General features: G+C 53.2%; 1 protein-coding gene across 12 annotated transcripts in view; it reads left to right on the top strand.

The window, feature by feature from the left end:
- IL4R (interleukin 4 receptor) overlaps positions 1-25539 on the top strand; it is a 74742-nt gene extending 49203 nt beyond the window's left edge. For 3 of the 12 annotated variants that reach the window (XM_036090675.2, XM_036090668.2, XM_036090677.2), the window contains 9 exons: positions 7225-7312; positions 8623-8761; positions 9694-9845; positions 11202-11353; positions 15946-16102; positions 18932-19028; positions 20672-20750; positions 22144-22193; positions 22997-25539. In XM_036090675.2, coding sequence (XP_035946568.2) covers positions 7243-7312; positions 8623-8761; positions 9694-9845; positions 11202-11353; positions 15946-16102; positions 18932-19028; positions 20672-20750; positions 22144-22193; positions 22997-24494 — 2394 coding nt within the window. In that variant the 5' untranslated portion in view covers positions 7225-7242 and the 3' untranslated portion in view covers positions 24495-25539. Of the gene's footprint in view, positions 1-2601; positions 2759-2930; positions 3062-7221; positions 7313-8622; positions 8762-8841; positions 9035-9693; positions 9846-11201; positions 11354-15945; positions 16103-18931; positions 19029-20671; positions 20751-22143; positions 22194-22996 lie in introns of those variants that run through there. The other 9 variants (XM_036090670.2, XM_036090673.2, XM_036090678.2 and 6 more) reach the window with 7 other exon arrangements.
- Positions 25540-25874: the final 335 nt, after the last annotated feature.

Here is a 25874-nt window from a genome sequence, read left to right as displayed (position 1 = left end):
TTTATATATAAAGGCCATTAACCCTCTGCAGTGTAGATTGCTATCTTTTTCTGGTCTTTGCTTGCTTTTTTTTTTTTTTTTTAAATGGTATATTTCGACCTGGGGAAGTTGAAAACATTTTTGCCGTCAGATCTTTCAATCTTTGCCATCTACATCCTGAATTAAATGTTCACACATGTAACCTCAGCGATATGATTAGAGATGGTGATAAGTATATGACAGAAATAAACAGGGTGCTGTGATAAGCAGTAACAGGGGGAACCCTCATTAGGTGGGGTTTCTGGGTATAAAGGCTCAGAGCGTGTCAAGGTGTTCAGAGGCCAGTGGGACCGAAGGCTTGTGGGGGACCGGGAGGCGGTAGAAGGGAATGGTGCATGTGTAGCAGGGGCAAGATCATTAGGGGGCTTAAGGTTTTTTTGTGTTTGGGTTTGGTTTGGGTTTTGCATCTTCTTACACTTTTTATTCTAAGATAATTGTAGACTCACCTGCAGTCGTAAGGAACGATAGAGTCAGGTTCCCCCAAGAGTACCCGTGTTACGAAACTGTAGTACAATACCACGACCAGGACAGTGACACTGAGATCATCCCCCGAGCTCGCTCAGAAGGCACCTGTTTTACTCGCACGCATTCGCGCATGTGCGTGTTTGTGCACATGTGCGTACGTAGTTCAGTGCAGTTTCGTCACATGCTCAGGTTTGTGTCTCCAGCACGGCAACCTCGATACCAGGATCCCTGTGTTGCCTTTTATAGGCACACGGACCTCCCTTCCTCCCCGCCAACAGTGAATCTGTTCTCCATTTCTATAATTTTGTCATTCGAAGAATGTTACATAAATGGAATCACACAGGGTGCGCCCTTTCGGATTGGCTGTTTTCACTCTCGGGCTTGGATTTTATTCCGAGTCGGAGATGCTCGACTTGGATGGGCCGTGAACTGCAGGCATCTATCTGTGCGCCCCTGGGTGAAGGCACCCTTCGGGAGTCAGAGGCCAATGAAGGGCAGGAGCACAGAGTTCACGGCCTGGTTTCCGATTTTAAAATGACTCTGCGTGGAGAAGAAATGAAGTGAGTCATGTCTGCAGGAACTCCTGACTTCCTCCCTGCCCCACCCCCATCATTCTCTCAGCCCCAGACTGGGCTTTTGGAAAATCTTGTCACTGTTCAAACCCTTAAAAACTGCTCATTGCCTAGAAGAGGGGTCCTTACTTCGGCTGTGGGGTGATCTACGGACCCCTAAATTGGAATGCAAAATTTAATGGGCGCGCTTTTCTCGAAGGAGGGATTGGAATTTGCATCAGATATTCAGATGAGTCCATGATCTCCAAAACATGAAGGACTGTGGCTTCTGAACAGAGATAGGGGTTAAGAGCTGAGGCCCCAGAGCCCGACTGCCCCTGTTCAAATCGAACGGCTGCCACAGCTCTGCAACCTCAGGCAAATCACTTAACCCTCTGTGCCTTGGTTACCTATTCGGAAAATGGGGGAAATAATAGTACCTACTCCATAGGACTGTTTTGAGCATCGAATGAATGAATACAAGTGCAGTGTTTAGAAGAAACTTGGCATGCTGTAAATATCGTATGTTTGTTCAGTGAATGATGAGCCTGTAGGGGGGCAGAGCCTTTAGGCAAAGCCTTTCTAGGCCCTCTGGGATTTTTCAGGCCCTCTCTGTGTCGGTTATCATCCTCTAGACTAGCTTCATTCAGATCAGCAGGGTTTCTTCCAAAGGGAGGGACAGGTGTGTTTGGGCATTGTCACCTCCCTTGTCCTGGCTCTCATATCTCTGTTAATATGACTTTTACTGGCTTTTTTGTCTGTTTGTTTTTTTAAGCTGCTGCCTCCCCTCTGGCTTGTGGGGAGTTTGTAAACAACAAAAGCCCTAGGCCTTTTCTGCTGTTCCTGGTCCTGTGCGGTCGGGCAGCTGATGTTTGAAATTGACAAGCAGGAGGGCCAGCTCTCCCTGGCTTATTTCATTCGTCTAGTTGGGTTCATTCTGTAGTTCTGTCGTTCAAGGAGAAGGTGAAGGCACTGATGTATTGGAATGCACTTTGGGCTCAGAAGCCAACAGACCTGGGTTCTGATTCTAGCTCTCCCCTCTTGGCAGCTGTGGGACCTGACGGGCAAGTTACTTGACCTCTCTGGCCTCAGTTCCCCCAGATGGAAAGTGGGATTAACAGGCCATCTTGCAGGGTGTTCGGGCAGATTCAATAAGGTAATGCTCCTAATGCGCTTAGCTAAGTGCCAAGCACAATGTAGGTACTTGACAGGCGGGATTTTGTTTACACGAATCTTTGGCTCGACCTAAGGAAACGGTTTCCAGTCGTCAGTTCTGCTCAGCCTCGACCTGGAGATGAGCATCTGGGGGGGTGCGGGCGCAGACGGTGGACTAGCCTGGCAGAGAGAAGATGTGTGCAGGGCATCGCTGTTTGGTTGGCAATGGAGCCTGGGGTTGCCTGCCGACTCCAGTGGGTCAGGACTCCCGTGACTGAGAGTGTGAACTTGACATTATTTTCTCTTGCCATATGCTTGCCTCACGCACTTGGTAATTATTCTTTTTACTTTTTTTATCTGCATCTTTGTCCTCCATCCCTATGATATTCAGGGAGCCTCTTCTGTTACTGCACATTGCGGGCTGTGATTTCCCCTGAATGCAGCACCCGCTTGTCCGTGAAGCCAGCTGGTGTGTGCGCGTGCGCACGCAGGCGGTTATGGGCATCCGCATGCACATATTTGGATGTGCCCTCTGAAACAGATCAAAGGTAGCAACCCTGACTGCTATAGATGGGATGTTTTAGTCTCCCCTGCCTGGGTGGCTTGACTTTATCATAATAGCCCTTCTGCTGTGTGCCCTTGTACACGTTACCTTGCCCTCTCTGTTTCTCTTTATTCAAAATCGGAGCTAAAGTGACACCTTTGCCTTTTCTGCCGCAGGATGCTTTAGGCATGTGTGAACTTGTCAGAGGAAAAGTTACCGGGACTTTGTAGAGGACACCAGCGTCATGGGTTCACCACCACATTCCCACCCCTCCTTCCTTGCTCTTCACTGTGACTCTTCAAGAGAAGTGAGTTGGGGCTTTGAGCAGATCCTGGGTTCCCCCCCTGGGGAGAGTTTCCAGTCCCGTGCTGAGCCCGTTAGAGGCCCCACATCACGTCCAAGATGACTTTATTCCACAAGCACTAACTGAGCAGGTGCTGCGCGCCGGGCACCGCTGTAGGTGCTAGGAACTCGGCAGCGAACAAGACAAAGGCTGGCTCTCGGGATGACAGACAATTGAGAAAGAGCAGCCCTCCCACACTGTCCTCACCTTTTGCCCCCACACCCCGTCCTGCCCCCGGCATGTTTTGTTTTGTTTTGAAGAGCATAGGCCAGTTCTTTTCTAGACTTGATTCTTCTCGATTCTCGGTTAGGTTTGATGCTTCCTTGTAATTTGTGCACTTGGGGCAGGAACACCGGAGAAGCAAGCTGTGTTCTCGGGGGATAGTTTCAGAAAGCTCCTGACCTTGATTTGTCCCGTTCCTGGCGATTGGTGAAGGTGTGTCTGCCAGGTTTCTGTACATAAAGTTATATACAATTGTATCTCTGTATAAAGTATTGTGTATAAAGTATAGAATGTTGTAAAGTTAATAAGTATTTTGACTCACTAATGAATAAGCGACACGAGTCTTGTGGGGAGATACTTAGAGGCTGCCATGGAGACATGGAACTGCCCCCTTCCCCCCACTTGCTGAGCAGAAGCAGGACAGACGCCTGCGCCCTGTTTAACTCCAAGAGTTACATTCGGTTACTGTATATTTATTGCGATGCTTCAGCTGTGCCCGTTTGAGCCAGTGGACACCGTTTTGGCTGGCTCCTCTGTCTTTTTTGACGAGTCCCCACCATTCTTGGGGCACATCCTTACTTTCTGACACAAGGATTCCAGGCTTATCGTGCACCTTCCCTGCTCCTGGGGTCAGCCCCTTCTTCGAGGAGCCCTCGTTCCCTTCGGTGTGGAGCAGTGCTCGAAGCCAAGACCTGCGCTCTGGGATGGCACGATGATCAGGTGTAACACATGATCCTAGACTGGGTCCTGGACTTAAAAAGAGCATTATGGAGGCAATTAGCAAGGTGGAAATAGGTAGGGTCTGTGATCCAATGAGAGTAACGCCTCAGTGTTAATTTCCTGGTTTTGACGGTTGCCTTGTGGCTCGATAGGAGAAGGAATGTCCTTGTTTTCTGAAAGATACACCGCAGTATTACGGGGTAATTTATCTGTTAAGGACAGATGAATACATAAAATGAATAAATGAGAGAGAGAGAGAGAGAGAGCGAAGGACCGCAGGAGGAAACGTATGGAGGTGGGAATGGGTTCACTGTGTCCAAAGGGCAGCAGGAGGAAGTGATGTGCAGGTGGCAGGAGCCCTGAGCACAGGTGCTGGGACAGGTGGAGAGGGAGGCGGGGCGTGGCCCGGGAGGTCCTGCAAGTGGAGAGCTTCCAACAGGGGCATAAAGCCCTTCCTGTGCTCCAGACACTGGGTGCAGAGTGCTTTGGGTACACACCTCACTTCCTTTTTGTAGTACACCTGTGAGATTGAGCTCAGTGGAAGATAGGGTAGCTGCTTAACAGCACACAGCTACCAAGCAGCAGAAGAAAGCCTGGAAGCCAAGATAGAGACCCAGGAGGCGGGGGGGGGGGGGGGGGGGGAGGGGGGAGGGCTGGTGATCTCAGCATTGCCGGGAACATACCTCAGTACCTTGCCTTTTAGAGAATGCCTTTGGCGTTCTGTGCCAGGAGTGTTGCGGGAAGAAGTAAACACTCCCTGACCCCATGGGAATCCACTTCTGAGCATTTTCCTTAACAAGAGTGACCGTTGACTCCTTGGACCGTGACTGTGTTATCTCCTTTAGCGCTCACAAGACCCCAGTCAGATGGGAGCTGTTATGAGCGCCTCTTTACAGGGTAGGAAACTGAGGTACAGAGCAGTTTGCTCAAGGCTCACAAGGAGTAAGTGACAAGAGCAGGTGTTTAAACTTCAGGAAACCCACTACACAGCGTTGTGAGGAGGGGTGTGGAGCAGTATTTCATGGCATAGAAATAAACAGGCTCTGAAATAGCAGACGTTGTACCAGCCCACACCGTCCAACTAGATATGCACAGAAAAGACTGGAAACGGATGCAAAACGATCATCCGTGGTGTTTTCCCAGGTGATGGAATTACAGGCATTCTTTTTGCTTGTTTGCTATGTCCCTCTTATCTAAATTTTCCACAGCGATCAAATGTGGCTTTTGTAATATGAGAAAAGATCAATAATATACCTTTAGAAAAAAAGAGAGAGAGAGAGAGAGAAATAAGGGGCACCTGCATGGCTCAGTTGGTTGAGTGTCCCACTCTTGATTTCAGCTCAGGTCATGAGCAGGTCATGAGATCGAGCCCCGTGTGGGGCTCTGTGCTCAGCGGGGAGCCTGCTTCTCTCCCTCTGCCCCTCCCCCCGCTAAAATCCATAAATAAATCTTTAAAAAAAAAAAGAAAAGAATAAGCTTAAGGCAAGGATCAGAGAAATGTGTGGCGATGGTTCTCCAAGGATGGGCACAGTCGCCATGCTGTGTATAACAACAAAGCAATAACAATAATAAACAAAGCCTAAAAATCCAATGGCGGACACACAGGGGGATACTAAGAATTTGATGCTTTGGATCTACAGTGGGATGGAATGGTATTTAGCGATATATTAAATATTAAAGTTTAAGTTTTAGTAGGCAGAGGGTGCTGCTATTTGGGTAAATAAAATTCGTGTTTATCTCCCTATTTGTATAGATACAAATCTGGAAGCATTAATAGGAATGTGTTCAGGGGTTATTGCTGGGCCTTGTGATTTTGGGGGGGATTTGAATTGTGTTTCATTTTGGGTGTCTGTACTTTCTGATTCTTACTCCCCAGTCATGTCTTATGGGATGCCATTAAGAGTAGGGGCAGGGCACGATTCCATTTACATGAAACACAAAACACAAAAGTAATCTGTGGGGTTAGAAGTCAGAGTGGAGGGGTAATGACCCGAGGGGGAATCACAATAAAGCTCAAAAGCCCAGGAGCATGTAACAAGAGATGCTCATTTAGCTCAAGTCCGGTGGGCCAGCTTACCTGGGCTTGACTGAGCTCGCTGGGCTCCCCCGTGCACCTGTGGCCAGCCTTGGGTCGGCTACACAGCTCTGCTGAGCTGCTGAGCTCACTCACATGACTGGGGGTGGCTGCCTGTTGCCTAATGCGGAATGGGGCTGCTGGGACTGTTCCATGTCACCATCCTCCCGCAGGCTAGCACGGCCGTGTTCTCAAGGCAGTGGTCGTGCAAAAGCAGGCTTCTACATGGGCGCCTGGGTGGCTCAGATGGTTAGGCGTCTGCCTTCGGCTCAGGTCATGATCCCAGGGTCCTGGGATCGAGTCCCGCATCGGGCTCCCTGCTCCTTGGGAGCCTGCTTCTCCCTCTGCCTCTCTCCATCTCTGTCTCTTACAAATAAATAAATAAAATCTTAAAAAAAAAAAAAAAGCAGGCTTCTACAATGCATCCATTTGCTAATATTCAGTTGGCCAGAGCTAGTCACATGGTTGAGCCCATAATCCAAGGACAGGGGCGAACGCCCTCCCCAGAGGGGTGGTGGTGGTGGAGGCATTGAAGTGTTACATGGATCCAGGAGGGGTGTGAGGAATTGGGGCCATTGATAGAAGTCTAACACACTCAACACACTCAAACATCATTTTTATTGCATGGATATACCACCATCTATTTAACCAGCTCTATAAGGCTAAACAGATTAACATCTCCAAAGTATATTTCAAGGAATCTTTTAGGGGTTTAATTGGAGTTTTAACATACACACATACACACCCACAAATCAAGGTTGAATAGGGAAATAAATTGGTAAGTGTTGGGTTAGATGAAGAAAAATAAATTTCTTTGCTGCAGGACTTAACAGAGCCTCTATATTGCAAATGTGCATTATGAATTTCCAAAAGTCCGAGGGGTTGCTTAAATTTAGTAGGTCATGGGTTTTTTTTCAACAAGTGTCTCTTGGGACAGGCATTCTGTGGATCTCATTCTGGGCTTTCTGCATCTGTGTTGTTTCATGATTAAAGAGATAGATAGATAGATAGATAGATAGATAGATAGATAGATAGATGATAGATAGATAGAGCTCTGGTGAACACAGAGGGCTCATTGTTGGCACTAACCTGGGTCACTTTCTCTCAGCAGGTATCTTAGGATCTCCCAATGGGGCGGCTTTGCTCTGGGCTCACATTCCCTATGAGCTGCCTGATCCTGGTGTGGGTGACAGGCTCTGGTAAGTCACCAACTCCCACTCATTCCTTCGTTCATTCATTCGATCACTCATTCAACAAATGTTCATTGGCTGTTTAGATGCCAGGCTCCTAGGATAATCAGTGAACAAAACAAAGATTCCGGGCCTCGAGGAGCTTACACTGTAGTGGGAGGGGACAGCTAATGACGCATAGTCCTAATTATAAATAAATTGTAAAGAGCATTAGAAAGTGATAGAAAAATACAGCACGGATCAGAGTAGGGAGCACTCGTTTGGGAGGGTGGGGAACCAGATGTGAGTTTTGGACACGAGGTGAGTTTAAGATATCTATTAGAAATCTAAGGTTCTGCCTAACATGGTTAGTCCTTCATCCAGCAAACAAATGCAGACTGATGTCTGCGGTGGCAGGGCTGGTGCTGGGCACCAGAGCAAGAAGGCACCTGCCCGTTTGTGGCTGGGCAGTCTCGAGCCGGGGCGAGGGCTCTCGGATGATTTGGCAAACCCAGTATCCATCCTGCCAGCTTCACACCCCAGCTCTGCCACTGACCAGTCGGAAGAAACACCCCAACCTTTCATCCTGCCCTTGAAATTGGCCGAACCCAACCAGCAGCCAGAGGACAAGGGCATCTGGGTGGCAAGACCATGGTTGGGGGGGGTGGTCAGCCTCCTGAGCGCAGAGAGGGGTGGAAGATAGATGGGAGCAGGGAGCAGGCAAATGGATAACAGCCCCTCCTCTCACTCACACTGCTCTGGGGCAGGTGCCTCATGGTGCAATAGACTAGACATTTCTTAGATTAGAAATTTCCTTTGAGGGCGCCTGGGTGGCTCAGTTGGTTAAGCGACTGCCTTCGGCTCAGGTCATGATCCTGGAGTCCCTGGATCGAGTCCCGCATCGGGCTCCCTGCTCGGCAGGGAGTCTGCTTCTCCCTCTGACCCTCCCCCCTCTCATGTGCTTGCTCTCTCTCATTCTCTCTCTCTCAAATAAATAAATAAAAAATCTTTAAAAAAAAAAAAAAAAAAAAAGAAATTTCCTTTGATTTGGCCTCATAGGGGCAAGTAGTGGAGTTTCAGGAAGATAAAGGTAGCCCCTGCCACCTGGGGGTATTCTTCGGCTTCAGGAATCTCCCCCATGCCGGCTAGGAAGCTCCAGAGCCCCATCCTGCCCCCAGCTCCATGAAGACTGGCATACAACTGTGCCTGGGACTGTGGTCTCCTTGTTTTGTGATGGACTCCTCGGTCCTGTCTGGGCTGGCTTCCGACTTGTCCCCCTGGTGCATGCCCCCCTTGCTTGTCTGGCTTTGGCTGCTCAGGGCACTCCTGTGTCTCCTCAGGGAGTGTTAAGGTCCTGCAGGAGCCCAGCTGCTTGTCCGACTACATCAGCACCTCTGTCTGTCAGTGGGAGATGGACGGTCCCACCAACTGCAGTGCTGAGCTCCGCCTGTCCTACCAGCTGGACTTCATGGGGTCTGAGTAAGCCTGGGGTGGAGCTGGGATTTGGGGGAGGCTGTGCCCAGAGGGTTGGGGATAGTGTGTTAGTGGTGGAGTTCACTGTGATGTCTGGTGGACCATGGGACCCGGGGTACATAGTTCCAGGTGGGCCACCGGGATAATCCATGGCACCTGCGGTATTCTTCCAGGCGGTGCTCAGGACGTGATCGGGTACCCAAGGCATGCAGTTACAAAGGGCCCCCTGGTGTAGGCCACACACCAGAATATAGGGTCCACTGACAGAGGCATTCCAAGGTATACCAAGCTGGATGGGCTGTGCTTTGAAGTGTGGTACACTGGCCTAGGCCAGGGATCTGCAGACTATGGCCCGAGGCCCACATCCGACCTACCACTTGCCTTTGTAAATAAAGTTTTATTGGCACTCGGCCACGCCCATTCGTTTCTGTATTGTCTACGGCTGCATTTGGGCTACAACAGCAGAGTTGAATAGTTGGGACACACACAGTATGGCCCTCAAAGCCCCAAATATTTACTATGTGGCCCTTTGCAGAAAACGTTCGCTGACCCCTAGCCTAGCCTGTGAGATGTGGGGCAGCATGCTACCACCCGCTGTCCACTGGGATAAACCGTGCTACCCGGGGGTACACTGGGACACATACACGCATTGTTACAAATTCTTTAGTGCCTTTGTTTCTTCCCTTTCACTGGCTTTCAAGGGCAAGCCAAGTTCCGGGACCACGACCACGGCCAGAGCCGTCTAAGAGTCCGTGGTAGGCGCGGCAGGTGGCTGTGGTCAGCAAGGAGAGCGGTCCCCAGATCTGGTCCCGGGGGCAGGGCAGTCAGGAAGCGGGCAGCGTATGTTGAACATGTGTTCCTTGAGGCATGTTCCAGGGATACCCGTGGGTCACGGTCCACCTGAACATGGCAACCTAACGGCACACTCGTGTCTGCAGAAACCGCACGTGTGTCCCCGAGAACCGAGAAGGCGCGGTGTGCACGTGCAGCATGCCGATAGATGACGTGGTCGACGCAGACGTCTATCAGCTGGACCTGTGGGCTGGGAAGCAGCAGCTGTGGGGCGGCTCCTTCCAGCCCAGTGCGCATGGTGAGTGGGGCCGGGGGCGGGGGGGTCCTGAACCCCAGCCGGGCTCTGGGGCAGGGGAGGCAGGCTCCAGTTGGGGGAATGAGGTGCAAGCAGTCTTCTGCATATTCCCAGACACGATGAGGTTTTTGCCCCTTTCTGGGCCTCAGTCCTCCCATCTCTGAAATGGGACTGGGCTCCACAGTACATCAGGCCCTCTTCAGCTTTTATATTTCAACCACCTAACTTTAAGTGCCCAGACTGGGACTTGAGATGAGGCGTACTTAACAGAAGGCAAGCTGGCTGCGGAGCAAAAACTGAGCTGGGCACTGTCCTTCCACCCTCTGTCTCCTGGTCCGCTGCTGCTTCTTCAGGCGGTCTGGACCATGGAAGGCTGACGTTATCCTGGTAGCCAGAGGCCCCGCCGCAGTTCACCATGATTCTGCTGTGGCATAGTGACGGGAGTTTAAAACACCATTTATTGCTGTGTGACCCTGGGCAAGTCACATTACCTCTCTGAGCCTCGTTTTCCAGAAGAAAGTTATCCCCATTTTACAATTGAATATAATATAGAGAAGGCAAGTAAACCTGCCTAAGGTCACACAGCTACTAGGAATCAGAGGAAAATTCTCACGGGTATCCACAGAGCTCACGGGCTCAGCAGTTCCTGAAGGGCCCGTTCATGCCGCCCATGGTCAGTGGGTTGTTTAAACAGACCCGTGAACAAACCCATGAATTAAAAGCATTTCTGCACGTGTGCAATGATTTTAGTACATGTTACATACCTATGATCTCCTGGATAGGATTGCTTAAAAGGAGACTAAGTTTTAAAACACATGAATCAAAATAAACGAAAAAAAAAGTGAGTAAGAACATAGTACATAGATGTGGCCAAAAGTGTGAAGGACAAAGGTGAAAAAAAGGCAAATTTGGGGTTACTTTGGCTCACACATTTTGCATTTCACTGTAGAAAGCTGGTTAATAACCATGAGTGCTAAGTAGAGTTTTAGCAACATTATAATCAGTATTATGATTGTCGTTCTCTGCTGAGACTCAATCCATGTGGGATTCCAGAAATGTGTTACAGAGGTGTGGTTCACTAAAAATCTAAAGATTGATTTATTTATTTGAGAAAGAGAGGGGAGGAACAGAGGGAGAGAATAGCAAGCAGACTCCCCGCTGAGCATGGAGCCCGACGTGGGGCTCGAGCCCCTGACCCTGAGACCATGACCTGAGCCCAAACCAAGAGTCGGACGCTCAGCCAACTGCGCCCCCCACGCGCCCCCCGGGTTGACTAGCAATCTAAGTGACCCGTGTCGCGCGGGCTATCCCCCTCCCCGCAAACAGACAAGGGCCTCACCAGGCACTGCTTCTCCACAGTGAAACCCAGGACCCCCGGGAACCTCACGGTTCACGCCAACGCCTCCCACACGTGGCTGCTGATGTGGACAAACCCGTACCCTAGCGAGAATCACCTGTACTCCGAGCTCACCTACATGGTCAACATTTCCAATGAAAACAACCCCACGGACGTGAGTGTGTGCGCTGGGAGGTTTCTCTATACCTGTTGGGACTCGGGCAGGTGGAGACTCGGGCCCTGAGGCCTGACTGCAAAACCAGGGACCTAGAGCCCGACTTCCACCCTGGCTCTGTGCTGGGTTCAGCCCTTTTTCATGGAGAAAGGAGGCTGCAGGCTCAGAGCCTTCCTCCCCAGAGAACCAGTTCAGCCATCATTTAATGCTGTCGCTCGGTCCTCATTGCACTGACTTTTTTTTTTTTTTTTTTAAAGATTTTATTTATTTATTTGACAGAGAGAGAGATAGCGAGAGCAGGAACGCAAGCAGGGGGAGTGGGAGAGGGAGAAGCAGGCTTCCCGCCGAGCAGGGAGCCCGATGTGGGACTCGATCCCAGGACCCTGGGATCATGACCTGAGCCGAAGGCAGACGCTCAACGACTGAGCCATCCAGGCGCCCGCACTGACTTTTATAGGATGTTAATGACATCTGCTATGGTGATGGCTTTGCCATCACAACAGTGATTGCGGGGTTGCTTTTTAAGTGAAGGTGGTGATAGGTTTTTAAAAGGGAGAACTGATGGACAGCAAACTATCCAGTAAATACTAGCAGGGCTGTACGCGGCAGGTGGCTTGGCTCCCTTCCTTTTTAGTTTCCAGTGGGGATGGGGCGCCTGGGTGGCTCAGTTGGTTAAGCGACTGCCTTCAGCTCAGGTCATGATCCTGGAGTCCTGGGATCGAGTCCCACATCGGGCTCCCTGCTCAGCAGGGAGTCTGCTTCTCTCTCTGACCCTGCTCCCTCTCGTGCTCTCTCTCATTCTCTCTCTCGCAAATAAATAAATAAATAAATAAATAAAAAAGTTTCCAGTGGGGATGGAGCTCATTTGCTGCCACCCCCATTTCCCCCTCACACATTCCCAGGGGGGGGACAGCATCTGCTTGCACGCATCAGCTGCATGACCTGGTCATGTCGTGTAACCTCCTCGTGCCTCAGTTGTCTCATCTGTAACATGGGGCTAGCAAGAGTACCTACTCCATGGGCTACCGAGGGTGCTGACTGTGCGCTGGGCACCCAGTGTGTCGTCAACATTGTTCTTCTTTCCTCCCGAGTGCCACAGGCCTCGGAAAGCCCCATCTGCCTTGCCCTCCCACACCTTGGTCTAGAAGTGGCTACGTCAGACTCACCGAGGGCCCGCTCTGAGGCACGCCCAGTGTCCTGGGACCCAGGCTGGCCTGGCTTCTGCTGCCAAGGAGCAGGCTGCACACGTCTTAAAGTCCCACATCAGCCTCTGGCTGCTTCCTGTCTTCCTCCCTCAGCCAGGGAGGGGGTGGGTGTTGATTCATAGCTCTCGCGCTCAGGTGTGTTTTCCCACCTGGCACAGGGCCATGGGGCCACGGTGTGGGGTGGGAGCGGGAACTGGGCAGTGGGGTTCTCACAGCGGAGGCCCAGAAAGCACTGGGAGGGGTCGCACAGACGCCAAAGACAGAGATGCCAAAGACAGAGGCAGGCTCCAATTTGTAGCGAAATCCCCTCCCCATGTTCTGGGAAGTGCAAGGCTCATTAAGAGGGGAGAGAAGGGTGTGACCTCTAGGATCCAAAGCAATGTTCCATATTTGCTTAGTGTGGCTGGCTCCAGGTTCCGGGAATCTATCCCGCCCTTGGCCCCTGCTCTATTCTCTACTGGCTTCATTTTTAGGTAGGCTCTTCCCTCATGAAGTGGCCAGTGTATCCACCAGCAGCTCCACGCTACATGCCAGCTACCTGCTCAGGCCACAGTGGGAAAGGTTTTTCTTTCCCGAGAGTCCCAGTAAAAGTTCTGGGGCCAACGCCAAGTTGCCTTGTTTGGGTCCCATGCAAATCTCTGAACCTGGCCCAGGCTGTGGGCAGGAAAGAGGGTGCTGGCGCTGTGCTCTGATTGGCCAGAGGTGAGTCACGTGCCCACCCCTGCACCTGCAGGTGGGGTCAGCTCCACCCAAGCCAGATGGGTGGACAATGAGGAAGGGGTGGCTCCCCAGAAGAAACTCCGGGGAAGGAAAAACAGGGACAGGGCTGGCTGAGACACAGTAAGGTTTGGGATCTGGCCCCAGACTCCAGCCAGCAGGGAAAATTAATCCATGTACCCAGGCCGTGACTCAGTTGTCATATACACGCCCAGGGCTGCCCAGGGCCTCCGAATTCTGGGTCCAGCTTCTCTTGTTGGTGGGGCAGAAGCTATTGAGACACCCCTCACCTATCCCTCCCTTCGCCAGGGACAGACCCAACCTGTAGAATTCCCCTCATTGGTCATTGGCCAGAGCTGGTCACATGCTCCTCTCTAATCAGTCATAGACTAGGGAGTGGAATGGCTGCAATTGGTCTTGACCAATGAGGATTAGTCCTGGAACTGGAGCCAGAAGGTTCCCTGTAGTCTCCACGCTGTACATTCCATGGGTGGGATCAGTTCTAAGGGGACATCTTAGAAGTTTCCTCTGGGATTTGAGGGATAAAGCTACTCAGGGTCCTGGATGATTTCTGGGCAAGGTTCCATAATGGAGGTGGAGTTTTGGCCTGGGTGTTGAAGGGTGTATAAGAGTTTTCTAGATAGGGAAGGAAGGAAAGGGTAGGCTGCGTGGAGGGAACCACATGAGCAAAGGCTTGGAGGTATGAAGATGCATGGCATCTCTTGAGGAGTATGGGGATGTGGTGGTGTGTGCAGGGTCATGAATGCCACGCTCGTGGTCATAATGGTTCCCATTTCCTGCGTGCCTGAAATGTGCTAAGCCCAACCCAGATCACTGTTGGCTGCAAAAAAGTCCAGCAGGTGGGAGGGTGCTGGTCTCTCCACTTTAATGACAAGGAAACTGAGGCACGGAGACAGGGACTGACTTGCCCAGGGTTGCTGGAAATGGCAGAGCTGGGGTCGGGAGCCAGGATTTGAACTCTGGGGCCTGTGCTGTTTCTCCCGCCTTGGATCTTCATCTCGGGAGGCCTCCCAAACACCTGGCCTCTTTGTTGAAACACAAGCTACTAGTAGTTCCTTGGTAGCTCCAATTTCTCTTCCGTTTCTTAGTAAAACATTTCCCAATCCCCTACTCCTCTCCAGGGTATACAATTCCTTTGGAGAACTAGGTCCAGCTGTTCGTTCCTGCTTACTCATATTTAGAAAGAGAAGAGTGAGTGTCCTCGTCTTCTTGCCCTCATTTCCTCCCTCAACCCCCTCCCCAGCCTCAGCTCCACTGGGAACCTCAGCTGCCCTCCAGTCTCTCCAGTGACCTGTCGGGGTTCTTTGCAACACCTCCCCTCAGCTCACTTTACACCAGACCCGTTTCTCCAAATGCGCTTCCAACCTGCAAGCAGAAGTACAGCTGCAAAGGGTTGGGCCTGGCAGGGAGAGGAGCCCCGGGCAGAGGATTCGGGCTACTCCCATGCCATCAGAATCGATCTGGAACACAGATTTTATTTCATTTTTTAAAGTTGTTTTTTAAATAAAAGTAATACTTAGGTGTAGTAAAAAATTCAAATGGTATGAAAGGACTTGGCTGCAGCTATGGTCTCATATGAGGCTTGACTGGGGAAAGACCTCTCCCGAGTGCCAACTGTGATGTTGGCGGGATTGTTCCTTGCAGGCTGCTGGACTGGGGGCCACAGATTCTCGCTGGCCCTTGGTGGGAGGCTGCCCTCGGTTCCTTTCCTGTTGTCGACTCAAAACCAACAGAGGAGAGAGCATCTCCTAGCTAGTTGGAATTATAGCCTTACGTGATATAACCCCATGCACGTGGTCCCTACCTACCCACCGCCTTTGCCTCATTCTGTTGAATAGGAGCAGGTCACAAGCCCCGCCCACACTCAAGAAGAAGGGATTACACAGGGGTGTGATACAAAGTGGGGATCAGGGGGCCATCCTAGAGTCTGTCTTCTTTTGTGTGTGTGTGTGTGTGTGTGTAAGTGTGTTTGTGTGGCAAACAACACTTACTAATTTTCATTTACCTTTTTCACTGAATGACAGGTCTTAGAAGTCCCTTCCCAGCAGTGGGAGCAGGGCTGAGATTCTAGGCCAGGGTTTGGGCTTGAGTATGAAGGCTCCAGAGAGCCCACGGAGGAGAGAGGGGGACACGGTGACCTTTTCTGTGCTCTAGAAAGGTCTCTGTCATGCTTCCTGCATGCCAGGCCCTGTCCTCCATGCTTACCCATATTAACCCTCACAACAACCCTGGCGGGGGGGTATGGACTTCTATTATCACCATCTTGCAGAAGGAACATATCAAGGTCTAGAGAGGTTATGTCACTTCCCTAGGGTCCCACAGCTAGAAAGTGGCAGTAGGGACTCTTACCCTCATTTTACAGATGAGAAAACTAAAACTCAGCTTGCCCCAGTAATGTTGCCTGGCTCATCAGGGAGCCAGGCGGGGGCAGGTGGGGAGCGGGGTGAGGGCCAATTCCCTGACTCCTCTCGCTTGACTCTGGTCGCAGTTGTGGTGAAACAAAAGGCCTAAATCAGAGGAATAACCAGATGCCCAGGCTGGTGGCTCTTAAACACTGTGGGCTCAGCTAAGGAGACGGCAGCCGGGGTGGGAGCTGGGATGTCCTCTTCCTGCAAGCTGGTGCCCTAACGTGTCCCTTTCCTCTACCAGTTCAAAGTCTATAACGTGACCTACATGGGGCCCACCCTCCGCGTGGCGGCCAGCACCCTCAAGTCTGGAGCTTCCTACAGCGCTCGAGTGAGGGCCTGGGCTCAGAGCTACAACAGCACGTGGAGTGAGTGGAGCCCCAACATAACGTGGCTTAACTGTGAGTGTCCACAGGGAGGCGTGGGCAGGTGGAACATCTGCTCGGCACTTTTATTCTGTGGCCAGACACGTCCTCTGGCTGAGCGTCCGCGTTTCCATCACATCGAGTGCCTCGAACCTCGGGTAACAGGATTACTGACTGACCTGGTGTACTGGTCAGGGTAGGTAGGCTGGGCTGCAGTAACAGATGAGCTCACACGTTCTAGTAGAAACAGCGTAGAAATGTAACCGTCCGGCATGAACTTAGCTGGTTTGTGGGTGGTTTTCCTCCCTGTGGTTCCCTCATTCCCTAGGACAAAGATTCTTAACCCTTGTGTATCATGGACCCCTTTGGCAGTCCAGTGAGTGGACTCTGTGGACCCCATCTCAGAATACTATTTTTCAAATGTAAAAAATAAAATATGTAGGATTACAGGGGAAACTAACTTTATTGAAATGAGGTTATAAAAATGTTTTAAAATATATTTGTTGTCTACGAATACAGGTTTTCTTTATTAGCACTGTAAAAACAAGATCTAGTGGTACTTCTAAATACTGTCATTTCAGAGTAGGTGAGCGTAAATGATACCTTGTTGATTTCTGTTGGTGCTTTGTGGCTGCTGCTATTACTGCGGTGCTTTGCTCTCTCCGTCCCTAATGGGAGGAAATGCGAGGTATCAGCATCATGCAAGGGAAGCTGGAATCTTCCCGGAAAGGAGAAGAGGATAATCATGACTGGCCCAAACCTCAGGGTGGGCACATTGCTCCCTCCCTGGCAAAGAAAAGGGGGGGTAGCTGTGGGTAGGGGGCACTGCCTCAGGCACCGTCTATACCATGGAGAAGGAATGGGGCTGTTGTCAAGATTCACGTAGGTAGTGAAAATAATCTCCGTAGGTAGTGAAAATAAAGAGGTTATTTCTTTCCCATCAAGTTCCCAGACCCCCAAATTCTATCAGAAACCTTGTTGGAGATCCATGAACCCCCAAGTGAAGAATCCCTGTTCTAGGGCCCTACCATCACCTGCATCCAGCCAGCAGAAGGGGCTGAAACCAGACCTGCTTCTTAAAAATCCCAAGCCCAGAAGTGACACACACCACTTCCTCTCAGATTTTCTTGGTGGAACCGGTGACATGGCCACACATAGCTGCAAGGGATTCTGGGACATGTAGTCCCTCACTCGGTAGCTGCATCCCCCAACTGCTGTTTGCAACAGCGCTGTTCCTCGTGACTTTTTGCAACAGAAACATTGAATTATCTCATATAATGAGAAGCCTTACAAGGGGACCTTCCCTAGTTTACACAGCAGCTCAGTGGTGTCACCCCAGGGGCTTGTCTTGTTTCCCTCTTTCCCTCCTTAGCATGGGAGCGTTTTATCCTTTGACTTGTTACCCCATGGCCCCAAGGTGGCTGCCGTACACGCCCTCCTGCCCCAGGGATGAAAAGAAATGAAAGGCTGCCACAAGCAAGTGCACCTGGTGCATCTCTTTCTTCTGTCAGGAAGGAAAAATCTTACCGGAAGCTTCCCTAGCGGACTCCCCCTTGCATCTCATTGGCCAGGACTGTCACAGAGCCTCTCCCAGCTGCAAGGGAAGCTGGAAGCTTCCCGGAAAGGAGAAGAGGATAATCATGACTGGCCCAAACCTCAGGGTGGGCACATTGCTCCCTCCCTGGCAAAGAAAAGGGGGGGTAGCTGTGGGTAGGGGGCACTGCCTCAGGCACCGTCTATACCATGGAGGAGGAATGGGGCTGTTGTCAAGATTCACTGAGAGAAGGGGTCTTCAAAGTGCTGGGCACAGTGGCCGTTGATGGGTACCCCAACCAAATGCCCCCACGGCCCTCTCCGCATTGCTCATCTTGTCCCGTGGTTGTCTTTGACCCACCTGTGGGCTGCCAGCTCCGTAGGTAGGATCTACTGTGTCCATACCTCTGGGGCCCAGCACAGCGCCAAGCACACGGTAAGTGCTGGGCAGAGTTGCATCACCCTGATTTGATTCTACCATTGACCTGGGGAAGGGAAGACAAAGGGAGAGAAATGGCTTGTATGGAACATATATGACGGGCTGGACGCTCATTCGTTATTTCCACAAATGTGTATTGAGCCCCTGCTGCATGCCTGGCCCGGGGCTCGACCCCGGGGAATCAGCGGTGAACAAAACAGACAAAAACCCCTGATCTTGTGGGATTGACGTTCTGGAGGGGAGACAGAAAATAAACAAGTAAACAGAAAAACAAATCAGAGAGATCTCGATCCAGGTGACAGTAAGTCTGGAGAGAAAATAAAACGGGGTGAGGGCACGGGGGGATGGGAGGGGGCAGCAGGGGAGAGGGCGTGAGGGAACTTTTTGGAGCAGGTGACAGTGGCATGAACGAGAAGGAGCCAGCTGTGCACGGACCCCAGCAAAGGCTCCCGGACGGGCGAGCCCTGTGCTGAGTGCTCTGTGTATTACGTCATGTAATCCCCACGACAGCCCTGTGACGCAGTGGTCTGTTAACCCCAGTGTACCGACGAGGCACGGAGAAGCTGGGTCACCAGCAAGGATATGACAGGGTCAGGCTTTGAACTCCAGTAGTCCAGCTCCAGAGTCACTGCTTTTGACCTCTGGGCTTCAGGGAAGAGAGAACAGGAAGTTCAAGATCCTGGCTGGCACCGAGCTTTGGAGGAGCAGGGGACAGCGAGGCGGCCGTGTGACAAGGAGTCAGAAGGAGGGGATGAGGCGGGAGGGCTTGGTGGTGGCCAGCTCACACAGGGTCTCGGACGACCCTTTCCCGAGGCTTTGGTCTCCGGCTCTGGAAGGCAGAGAGCAGGTGGTACCCCGCATGAGGCAGGCTCACGGCTTCCCTCCCATTCCAGACTATGAGCCCTGGGAGCAGCACCTGCCGCTTGGCGTCAGCATCTCCTGCCTTGTCATCTCGGCCATCTGCCTGTCCTGCTACATCAGCATCATCAAGTGAGTCCTGGGCTTCGGCACGGGATGCCACCGAGCCGGCCACCCTGGGGTGTGCGGTGGGTGGGAAGCCCCCTCTGACCTGTCAGCTTCCAGTTCCTTTGCTCAACAATAAGTATTTATTGAGCAGCTACTATGTGCTGGGCATTGAGGCAACAGCCGAGAGCAAGGCTGACCAGGACCCTGTGCTCCTTGTGGGGAGACAGAAGACGCCAAGTCAACCAGTAACCACAGCTGCTTTCCATAGCGATCCATGTGCTGAAGGGAATTTACCAGGGCGAAGGGGAGAAATGTTCGGGGTGCTATGTTGGATGGGGAGGCCAGGCAGGCCCCTTTGAGCTGAGGCCTAATGGGGGAGAATGAGCTGGGGAAAGACCTTCCTCCGGCAGAAGGGAGATGTGTCACCCTGGGTATCCAGGGTGTGGTCCACACACAAGGGGTACGTGGTAGTAGACAGAGGAATGCTAGACAGTCGCCCCGACAGAGTCTGGAGATCTGGGTTCAGATCCTGGCCTTGGAGCTCGGTAGCTTTGTGGCCAATGAGAGGCTTGACCCTCTGTGCATCTTGGATCCCTCCTTTGCAGGTTGAAGGAGCATATTTCATGAGTCCTAAGAGTCCCAAGAGAGTCCTGGATCACAGTGGGTGGGGAGGGTAGAGGAGCCTTGTTTCCAGTGAGCTCAGGCCCTTGGAATCCTGGTGTCTCATGGCCTCAGCCCTCCCATCTCTGAAATGGGTCTAGCGAGCCCTGGCTCACCCTGTAAGGCTTAGCGATGGCTGGGGATTGACTGAGGGAAGGCGTCTTGCACTTGGCAGCCACACAGCGAAGAGGCTCCCCTCTTCGTGTCTTGTCACTAATGGTCCTGCATGACCCCGGGCTGGTCGTCTCCCCTTCACTGAGCCTGTTTCCCCCTCGCCTGTCCCCCCTCCTGCCAGGAAGGCCCTTTCCCTGGGCATCTCTGTGGCTCCCACTCCACCTTCAGTCGCCGCTCAGAAGTCACCTCCTCAGAGAGGCCTTTTTGGATCACACTCTCCATTCCCCCCTCTTCCCCGTCGTCTTTATTTTTATTCATGACACTTAAGTAGCTATGACTGATGTCTTATCTCTTCTAGAAGGTCAGTTCTGCAAGGGCAGGGATTTTGTCTGTCTTGTTCACTGTTGTGTTCCCAACACCCTGGCCCAGTGAGTGGCACCTAGTAGGTGCTCAGTAAATGCACGCTGCCTGACCGAGTGGCGTGGATGAGGGCCAGTCAGAGGCGATCGGAGACCCTCCCCTCCCAGCACCCACACTCTGTGGCTCCAGACAGACCCGGGCAGATTCTCTGGGTCTCCTCAGCTTCTCAGACCATCGCTGCTGGGGAAACCCAGAATTCTCTCTCTGCCGCTTGGGTTTCTCCTAATTCCCTGGGGCTTGTTCCCACTGAGGACAGAGGTGGCCACGTCAGGAAACCCATCCTCCCGGAGCACAAACCTGGCTATTCTGCCCACAGTCCAGCAGTCACTTCCCTTCTGGGCCTCGGTTTCTTCCTCTGTAGAATGGGTTTAGGGCAAGACATCTGAGAACCACTCAGCGTGGTCTCTGACCCCATCATGGAAGGAGCACCAGCCTGGCCATGACATCCAATACCTCTTCCTTTTCTTTTTCAGGATTAAGAAAGGATGGTGGGACCAGATTCCCAACCCAGCCCACAGCCCCCTAGTGGCCATAGTCATCCAGGACTCCCAGGTAGGAGCATGGGCTGGGGAGGATGCTTCGGACTGAGTGAGGCAGGAGATAGGAGTCAGAGCGGCTGGGATGTTAAGGATCTCGGGTGGCTTTTGGAACTGCCCACGGGAAGTCAGGAAGGTTCCAGGGTTTCAGCAGCTTCTGTGTGGTCACTAGGAGCCCAGAGGCCTTCGTTCCCCGCCCCTTGGCTCCCATGGCTACTCTTTCAGCCGGAGCGGGCTCCTCTGGGTCGGTCGCTTGGTTTCTTACCTCCCTTGGGAAGAGGTGACCCATGAGGTCACCTCCGTGTCATCTCCTGGAGAGGTGTCTGTACCAGGGCAGGAAGCCACAAGTTGAGGGAGAGGGGGACAGGCTTCCCTTATGAGCAGAAAACTGCCCCCAACGCACCAGCAAATCTCTCCTCGATTCTCATTGGTCTAAATGGTGCCCCATGCCTGTCCCCTAGAGCATTCACTGGTAAGGGGGTGGGAATTCCTGGAGACCAGCCACGTGGCCACCCCCGAGCTAGGGGTGGGTCAGCTTCTCCAACGAGATGACCATGTGGGGTTTCCCTGGGCAATACCGGGGTTCTCTAGGAGGGAAGGAAGGGGGGATACAGGCCCTGTCTAGAACAGAACAGCCGAGTGTCCTCAGTTCTCCCGAGTGGCTCTGGAGTCCACAGGTGCTGGCTTTGAACCCCAGCTCTGCCACTTACCTGCAGTGTGGACCTGGGCAAGTTGCTTCACTTCTCTGAGCCTCAGTTTCCCTCCTGTGGGCTGTAGTAGTGCCTACCTACCTGATGTTGGAATTCATCGAGACAATACATATAAAATATATATTACGGGGTCCTGCACACAGTAAGTGCTGTTCGTGTATCAGTTAGCTTTGCTGTGTCACAAATCAGCCCACAATTTGGAGAGTCAAAACGACAACCATTGATTTAGCCCTTGCTTGTGCAGGTAGGCAGTCTGGGCTCCATGCGCTGGTGTGGGTAGAGGGATCTGCGCCTGGCCCCTTCCCAGGGGCCTCACTCACAGATCCAGAAGTCGACTGCCTCTTACCTGGGGCGTGGGGGTGACTAAGCCGTGTCTGTCATCCCCGAGCTGGCTGGCCCAGTGTCGCTTCCAAGGCATTCTCTTGGTCAAAGCGAGAGGCCAGATTCAAGGGGTGGGAAGAGCTCCAGAGGACAGTGGCCATTTTTACCATCAGCCCCAGCAGCTTAGTATCAGAGCAGTATCATTGATTCCCAGGACGCTGAGGCTCAGAGAGCTGAAGTGACCCGATTGGACCTCCGGCCGGTGTGATGTCAATCCTTACCACCTTTTTGCAGCAAACACTCACTGAGCATTGCTGTGTGCCAGGCTGGGCTGCAAGGCCTCTCCACCCTGTTTCATTGGCTGTCTCCGTATTTTAGGTGTCACTGTGGGGGAAGCGGTCCCGAGGCCAAGAACCAGCTAAGTGCCCGTATGTATATGAACTTGGGTCACAGCCTATGTGGATTTGGAAGGGGTTGGAATTGGGGCAGTGGGCCCACCTTAAGAGTGAGGTCACACCCTCCCTCCACATCTGCCTTTGCCTCCTTAGCATTCAGCACTTGTCCTGTGACATTGGGCTTTGAGGGGTGGCAGGAGGAGGGGTGGTCTAGGGAGGCGGGCATGGTGGCTAAGCCCCCTGAGTTTCACTGGGAGTGGGCTCAGGCCCATGCTGAACCCCCTTGGAAATGTCAGTCTGGCCTGAGCAAGGCTGATAGAGGTTAAAAGCTGGACAGAGGTTATAATGTTGGCATAATTACATACTGGTTGGCAGATAGCCGCCATCTTGAATCCTTGAGTATCTGATCATCACCCTGGCCTCCCAACACCTCCATCACCTCTAGCTCCTCCCTCACACGGCCCCAGCCTAGGACCCCGCGGCCACAGTCATTACTTATGCTGTGGTATTGATAAATATTTTAAATTGATAAGTATTTTAAATATCATCGTCCCTGACAGAGACTTTTCCTTATTCAGTAGACTGATTTTCTGTTAGCTGCCAAGTTATGTGCGGCCTCCAGAAATCCCAAAATAAAACACAGGCCCTGCCTTCCAGGAGCTCCCAGTGTGGTAGTGGAGATAGACCGATAGATTATTGATTATGAAGTCAGGAGGCGTGTCTGCAATAGATAGACATCAGTCCGGGATGGTTTCAGAGCCAAGCTTTGAAGGGTGAATAGGAGTTTTTCCAGCAGAAAAAATGAATCCTGACCAAACTTTTCTCTGCTTTCGAAGACACTGGAAGACCTGTCTTACCAAGCTCCTGCCCTGTTTACTGGAGCACGGCATGGACAGGGATGAGGAGTCCTCCAAGACTGCCAGAAACGCGCCTTTCCAGGCTCCTGGAAAATCAGCATGGTGCCCTGTGGAGGTCAGCAAGATGATCCTCTGGCCAGAGAGCATCAGCGTGGTGCAGCGTGTGGAGCTCTTTGAGGCCCCGGTGGAGAATGAGGAGGAGGAGGAGATGGAGGAAGATAAAAGAAGCTTCTGCCCATCGCCCGAGGGCAGCGGGGGCAGCTTCCAGGAGGGCAGGGAGGACATCGCAGCCCGGCTGACAGAAAGCCTCTTCCTGGACCTTCTCGGGGGGGAGCCTGGGGGCTTTTGCCCACAGGGTTTGGAGGAGTCCTGCCTTCCTCCTCCTTTAGGAAGTGAGTGCGCTCAGATGCCCTGGGCTGAGTTCCCGGGTGCCGGGCCCCAGCCTCTGCACCCTGAGTCCACTCCTTGGGCCTCTCCGACCCCAGGGCTGGCCAGCCCGGCTTTCATGGAGATGCCCCCTGGCGTCACAGACAACCCCGCGTACCGCAGCTTCAGCAGCCTCCTGGGCCAGTCCGCAGCCCCCGGGGAGGGTGAATGCGACCCAGAGCCGGCCGAATGCCCCAGGGAAGCGGACCCCGGCATCCCCTCCGCCCCCCGGCCTGAGCCAGAAAGCTGGGAGCAGATTCTGCGCCAGAGTGTCCTCCAGCATCGGGAGGCCCCGGCCCCCAGCCCGGGCCCCGGCAGCGGCTACCGGGAGTTCGCGTGCGCCGTGCGGCAGGCCTGCGCCCCCGACGCCGGGGTGGCGGGCTCCGGCCCTTCTGGGGAAGCGGGATACAAGGCCTTCTCCAGCCTGCTCCCGGGGACATCTGGGGATGAGGCCAGCCGTGGGGAGGGGGGCTACAAACCCTTCCAGAGCCTCCCTCCTGGCGGCCCTGGGGCCCCCACCCCCGTCCCCCTGTTCACCTTCGGACTGGACGCGGAGCCAGCGCGCAGCCCTCGGGCCTCGCTCCTCGCAGGCAGCGCCCCAGGGCACCTGGGTGTGCAGCCGGCGGGGAAGGAAGGGGACAGCCACAAGGCCCTGCTGGCCCCGGAGCAGGCCACAGACGCCCTCAGGGACGACTTGGCCGGCAGCATCGTCTACTCGACCCTCACCTGCCACCTGTGTGGCCACCTGAAGCAGTGGCACGGCCAGGAGGAGCGTGGCAAGGCCCACATGGTGCCCAGCCCCTGCTGTGGCTGCTGCAGAGACAGGTCCTCGCCCCTGGTGAGCCCCCTGCGGGCCCCAGACACCCTGCCAGGGGGCGCTCCCCTGGAGGCCAGCCTCTCTCCAGCCTCCCTGGCCCCCTTGGGCGTCTCAGAGGAGGGCAAGCCCTCCCTGTCCTTCCAGCCTGCCCCCAGCGATGCGCAGAGCTCAAGCCAGACCCCGGTAGAGGTGGCCGTGCTCTCCACAGAGCCCACGTGCATCAGCGCTTCTTAGGTGTGTCCTCCCCTCGCCACCGTCACAGGGGAGGGCCTTAGCCAGGCCTGCGACAGGCCTCCCCTGCCTCCCCCGGAAGGTGGCTGGGCTGGCAGATTTGCAAAAGACTTGGAAAACCCCGGTATGAAGTGGTGAGGTGGTCTGACGCGGGGGTACAGAGACCAGACCCCCCGCCCCCCCATCTCCCAGCCTTGGCCTGGGCTCAGCACATCCCATGGGAGTGTATGGCATGGGGTCGAGGCAGATTCAGAGATCGGGAGTTCCTTGGGCCCCTTGGCTTGTGCACCAGCCATTGGCCACTTCATCGGTCCCCAGCTTGTCCAGGGTGCTGTCCCTGCCATGCCCGCCCCCCAGGCCTGCTTTGTCCACCATGTCTTGCCCAGCCCTGGGATTAGCTGTGCTCCCCGTGGATTGGACGCCAAGCCCGGCAACTAACCAAGCCAACGGGGGAAGGATTTGGGAAGCCTTGGGAAATGGATGGGACATTGAAGTTCGGGAAGGGTGGTCATTTGGCCAGAGATGCCCGTTCATTCAACAGACCTCCCTTGGGTTGACACTGGAGTTGGGATCTGGGCTGGAGTGGGGAGGGCGTGCTTCATCAAATGCAGGCAACAGACGCCAAAGGACACGGAAGATTGTGATCGCCAAGCCATGACGAGTTGCCATCAGGTTCCCACATGACCGTAAGACTGGGGACTCCTGTGAAGCATGGGATCCCCAGAGTAAACACCTCGGGGCCGCTCTGTGCCCCCGTGGTTGCTTGCTGGCAGCCACGGAGACGCCAGACAAAGGGAGTGGCTCCGGTCCGGTGATCCAGACGTGCTGGGCATTCCAGAAGGACCACACCAGGCACACTAGGCGTGTACATTGACCTACCCCTCAGGTTGAGTAATGCTTGTTTGCATCTCAAAGATTGTTTTATCACCTGGTATTTGTCTAGGCTGGGGAGGGTGGAGCAGGAGGGCGTGGAGTTTTGTATAAATAAAGGCTCTTTTATCTCCTTCCCCGCCCCCCCCCTTATTAAATAAACATACTGCTAGACCTGGTTGTGAGCGCTTTATCTCCTCTGTTAACTCGTTGAATCTTGCCGTCCAGAGGAATTGAGGTCCAAGAGGTTAAGTAACTTTCTGTCTCTACTTGGGTTCCTCCGAGACTGGGATTCAAGTGCAGGCCGTTGCTTTAGGAAGTGACTCCAGGACACCTTGCTCAGGAGTGGGGCAGTGAGTCAGGGAAGGTCAGGAGGTAGGAAAGGGTGTGTTACCCAACAGGGCTACTGACCTTCACCCCTCTGGGCGCCTGGGATAGCCGTGCAGGGCGCATGCCTAAAGGCACCCCTGCAAAGGTGGGGGAACTGGGGTGCTTGTCCACCAGCTTCTGTCT

Source organism: Halichoerus grypus, chromosome 6 (genome assembly GCF_964656455.1).
Source record: "Halichoerus grypus chromosome 6, mHalGry1.hap1.1, whole genome shotgun sequence".
Classification (NCBI taxonomy): domain Eukaryota; kingdom Metazoa; phylum Chordata; class Mammalia; order Carnivora; family Phocidae; genus Halichoerus; species Halichoerus grypus.
Note: the sequence above shows the minus strand (reverse complement) of the source record. Positions and strands in the feature narration are given on the sequence as shown.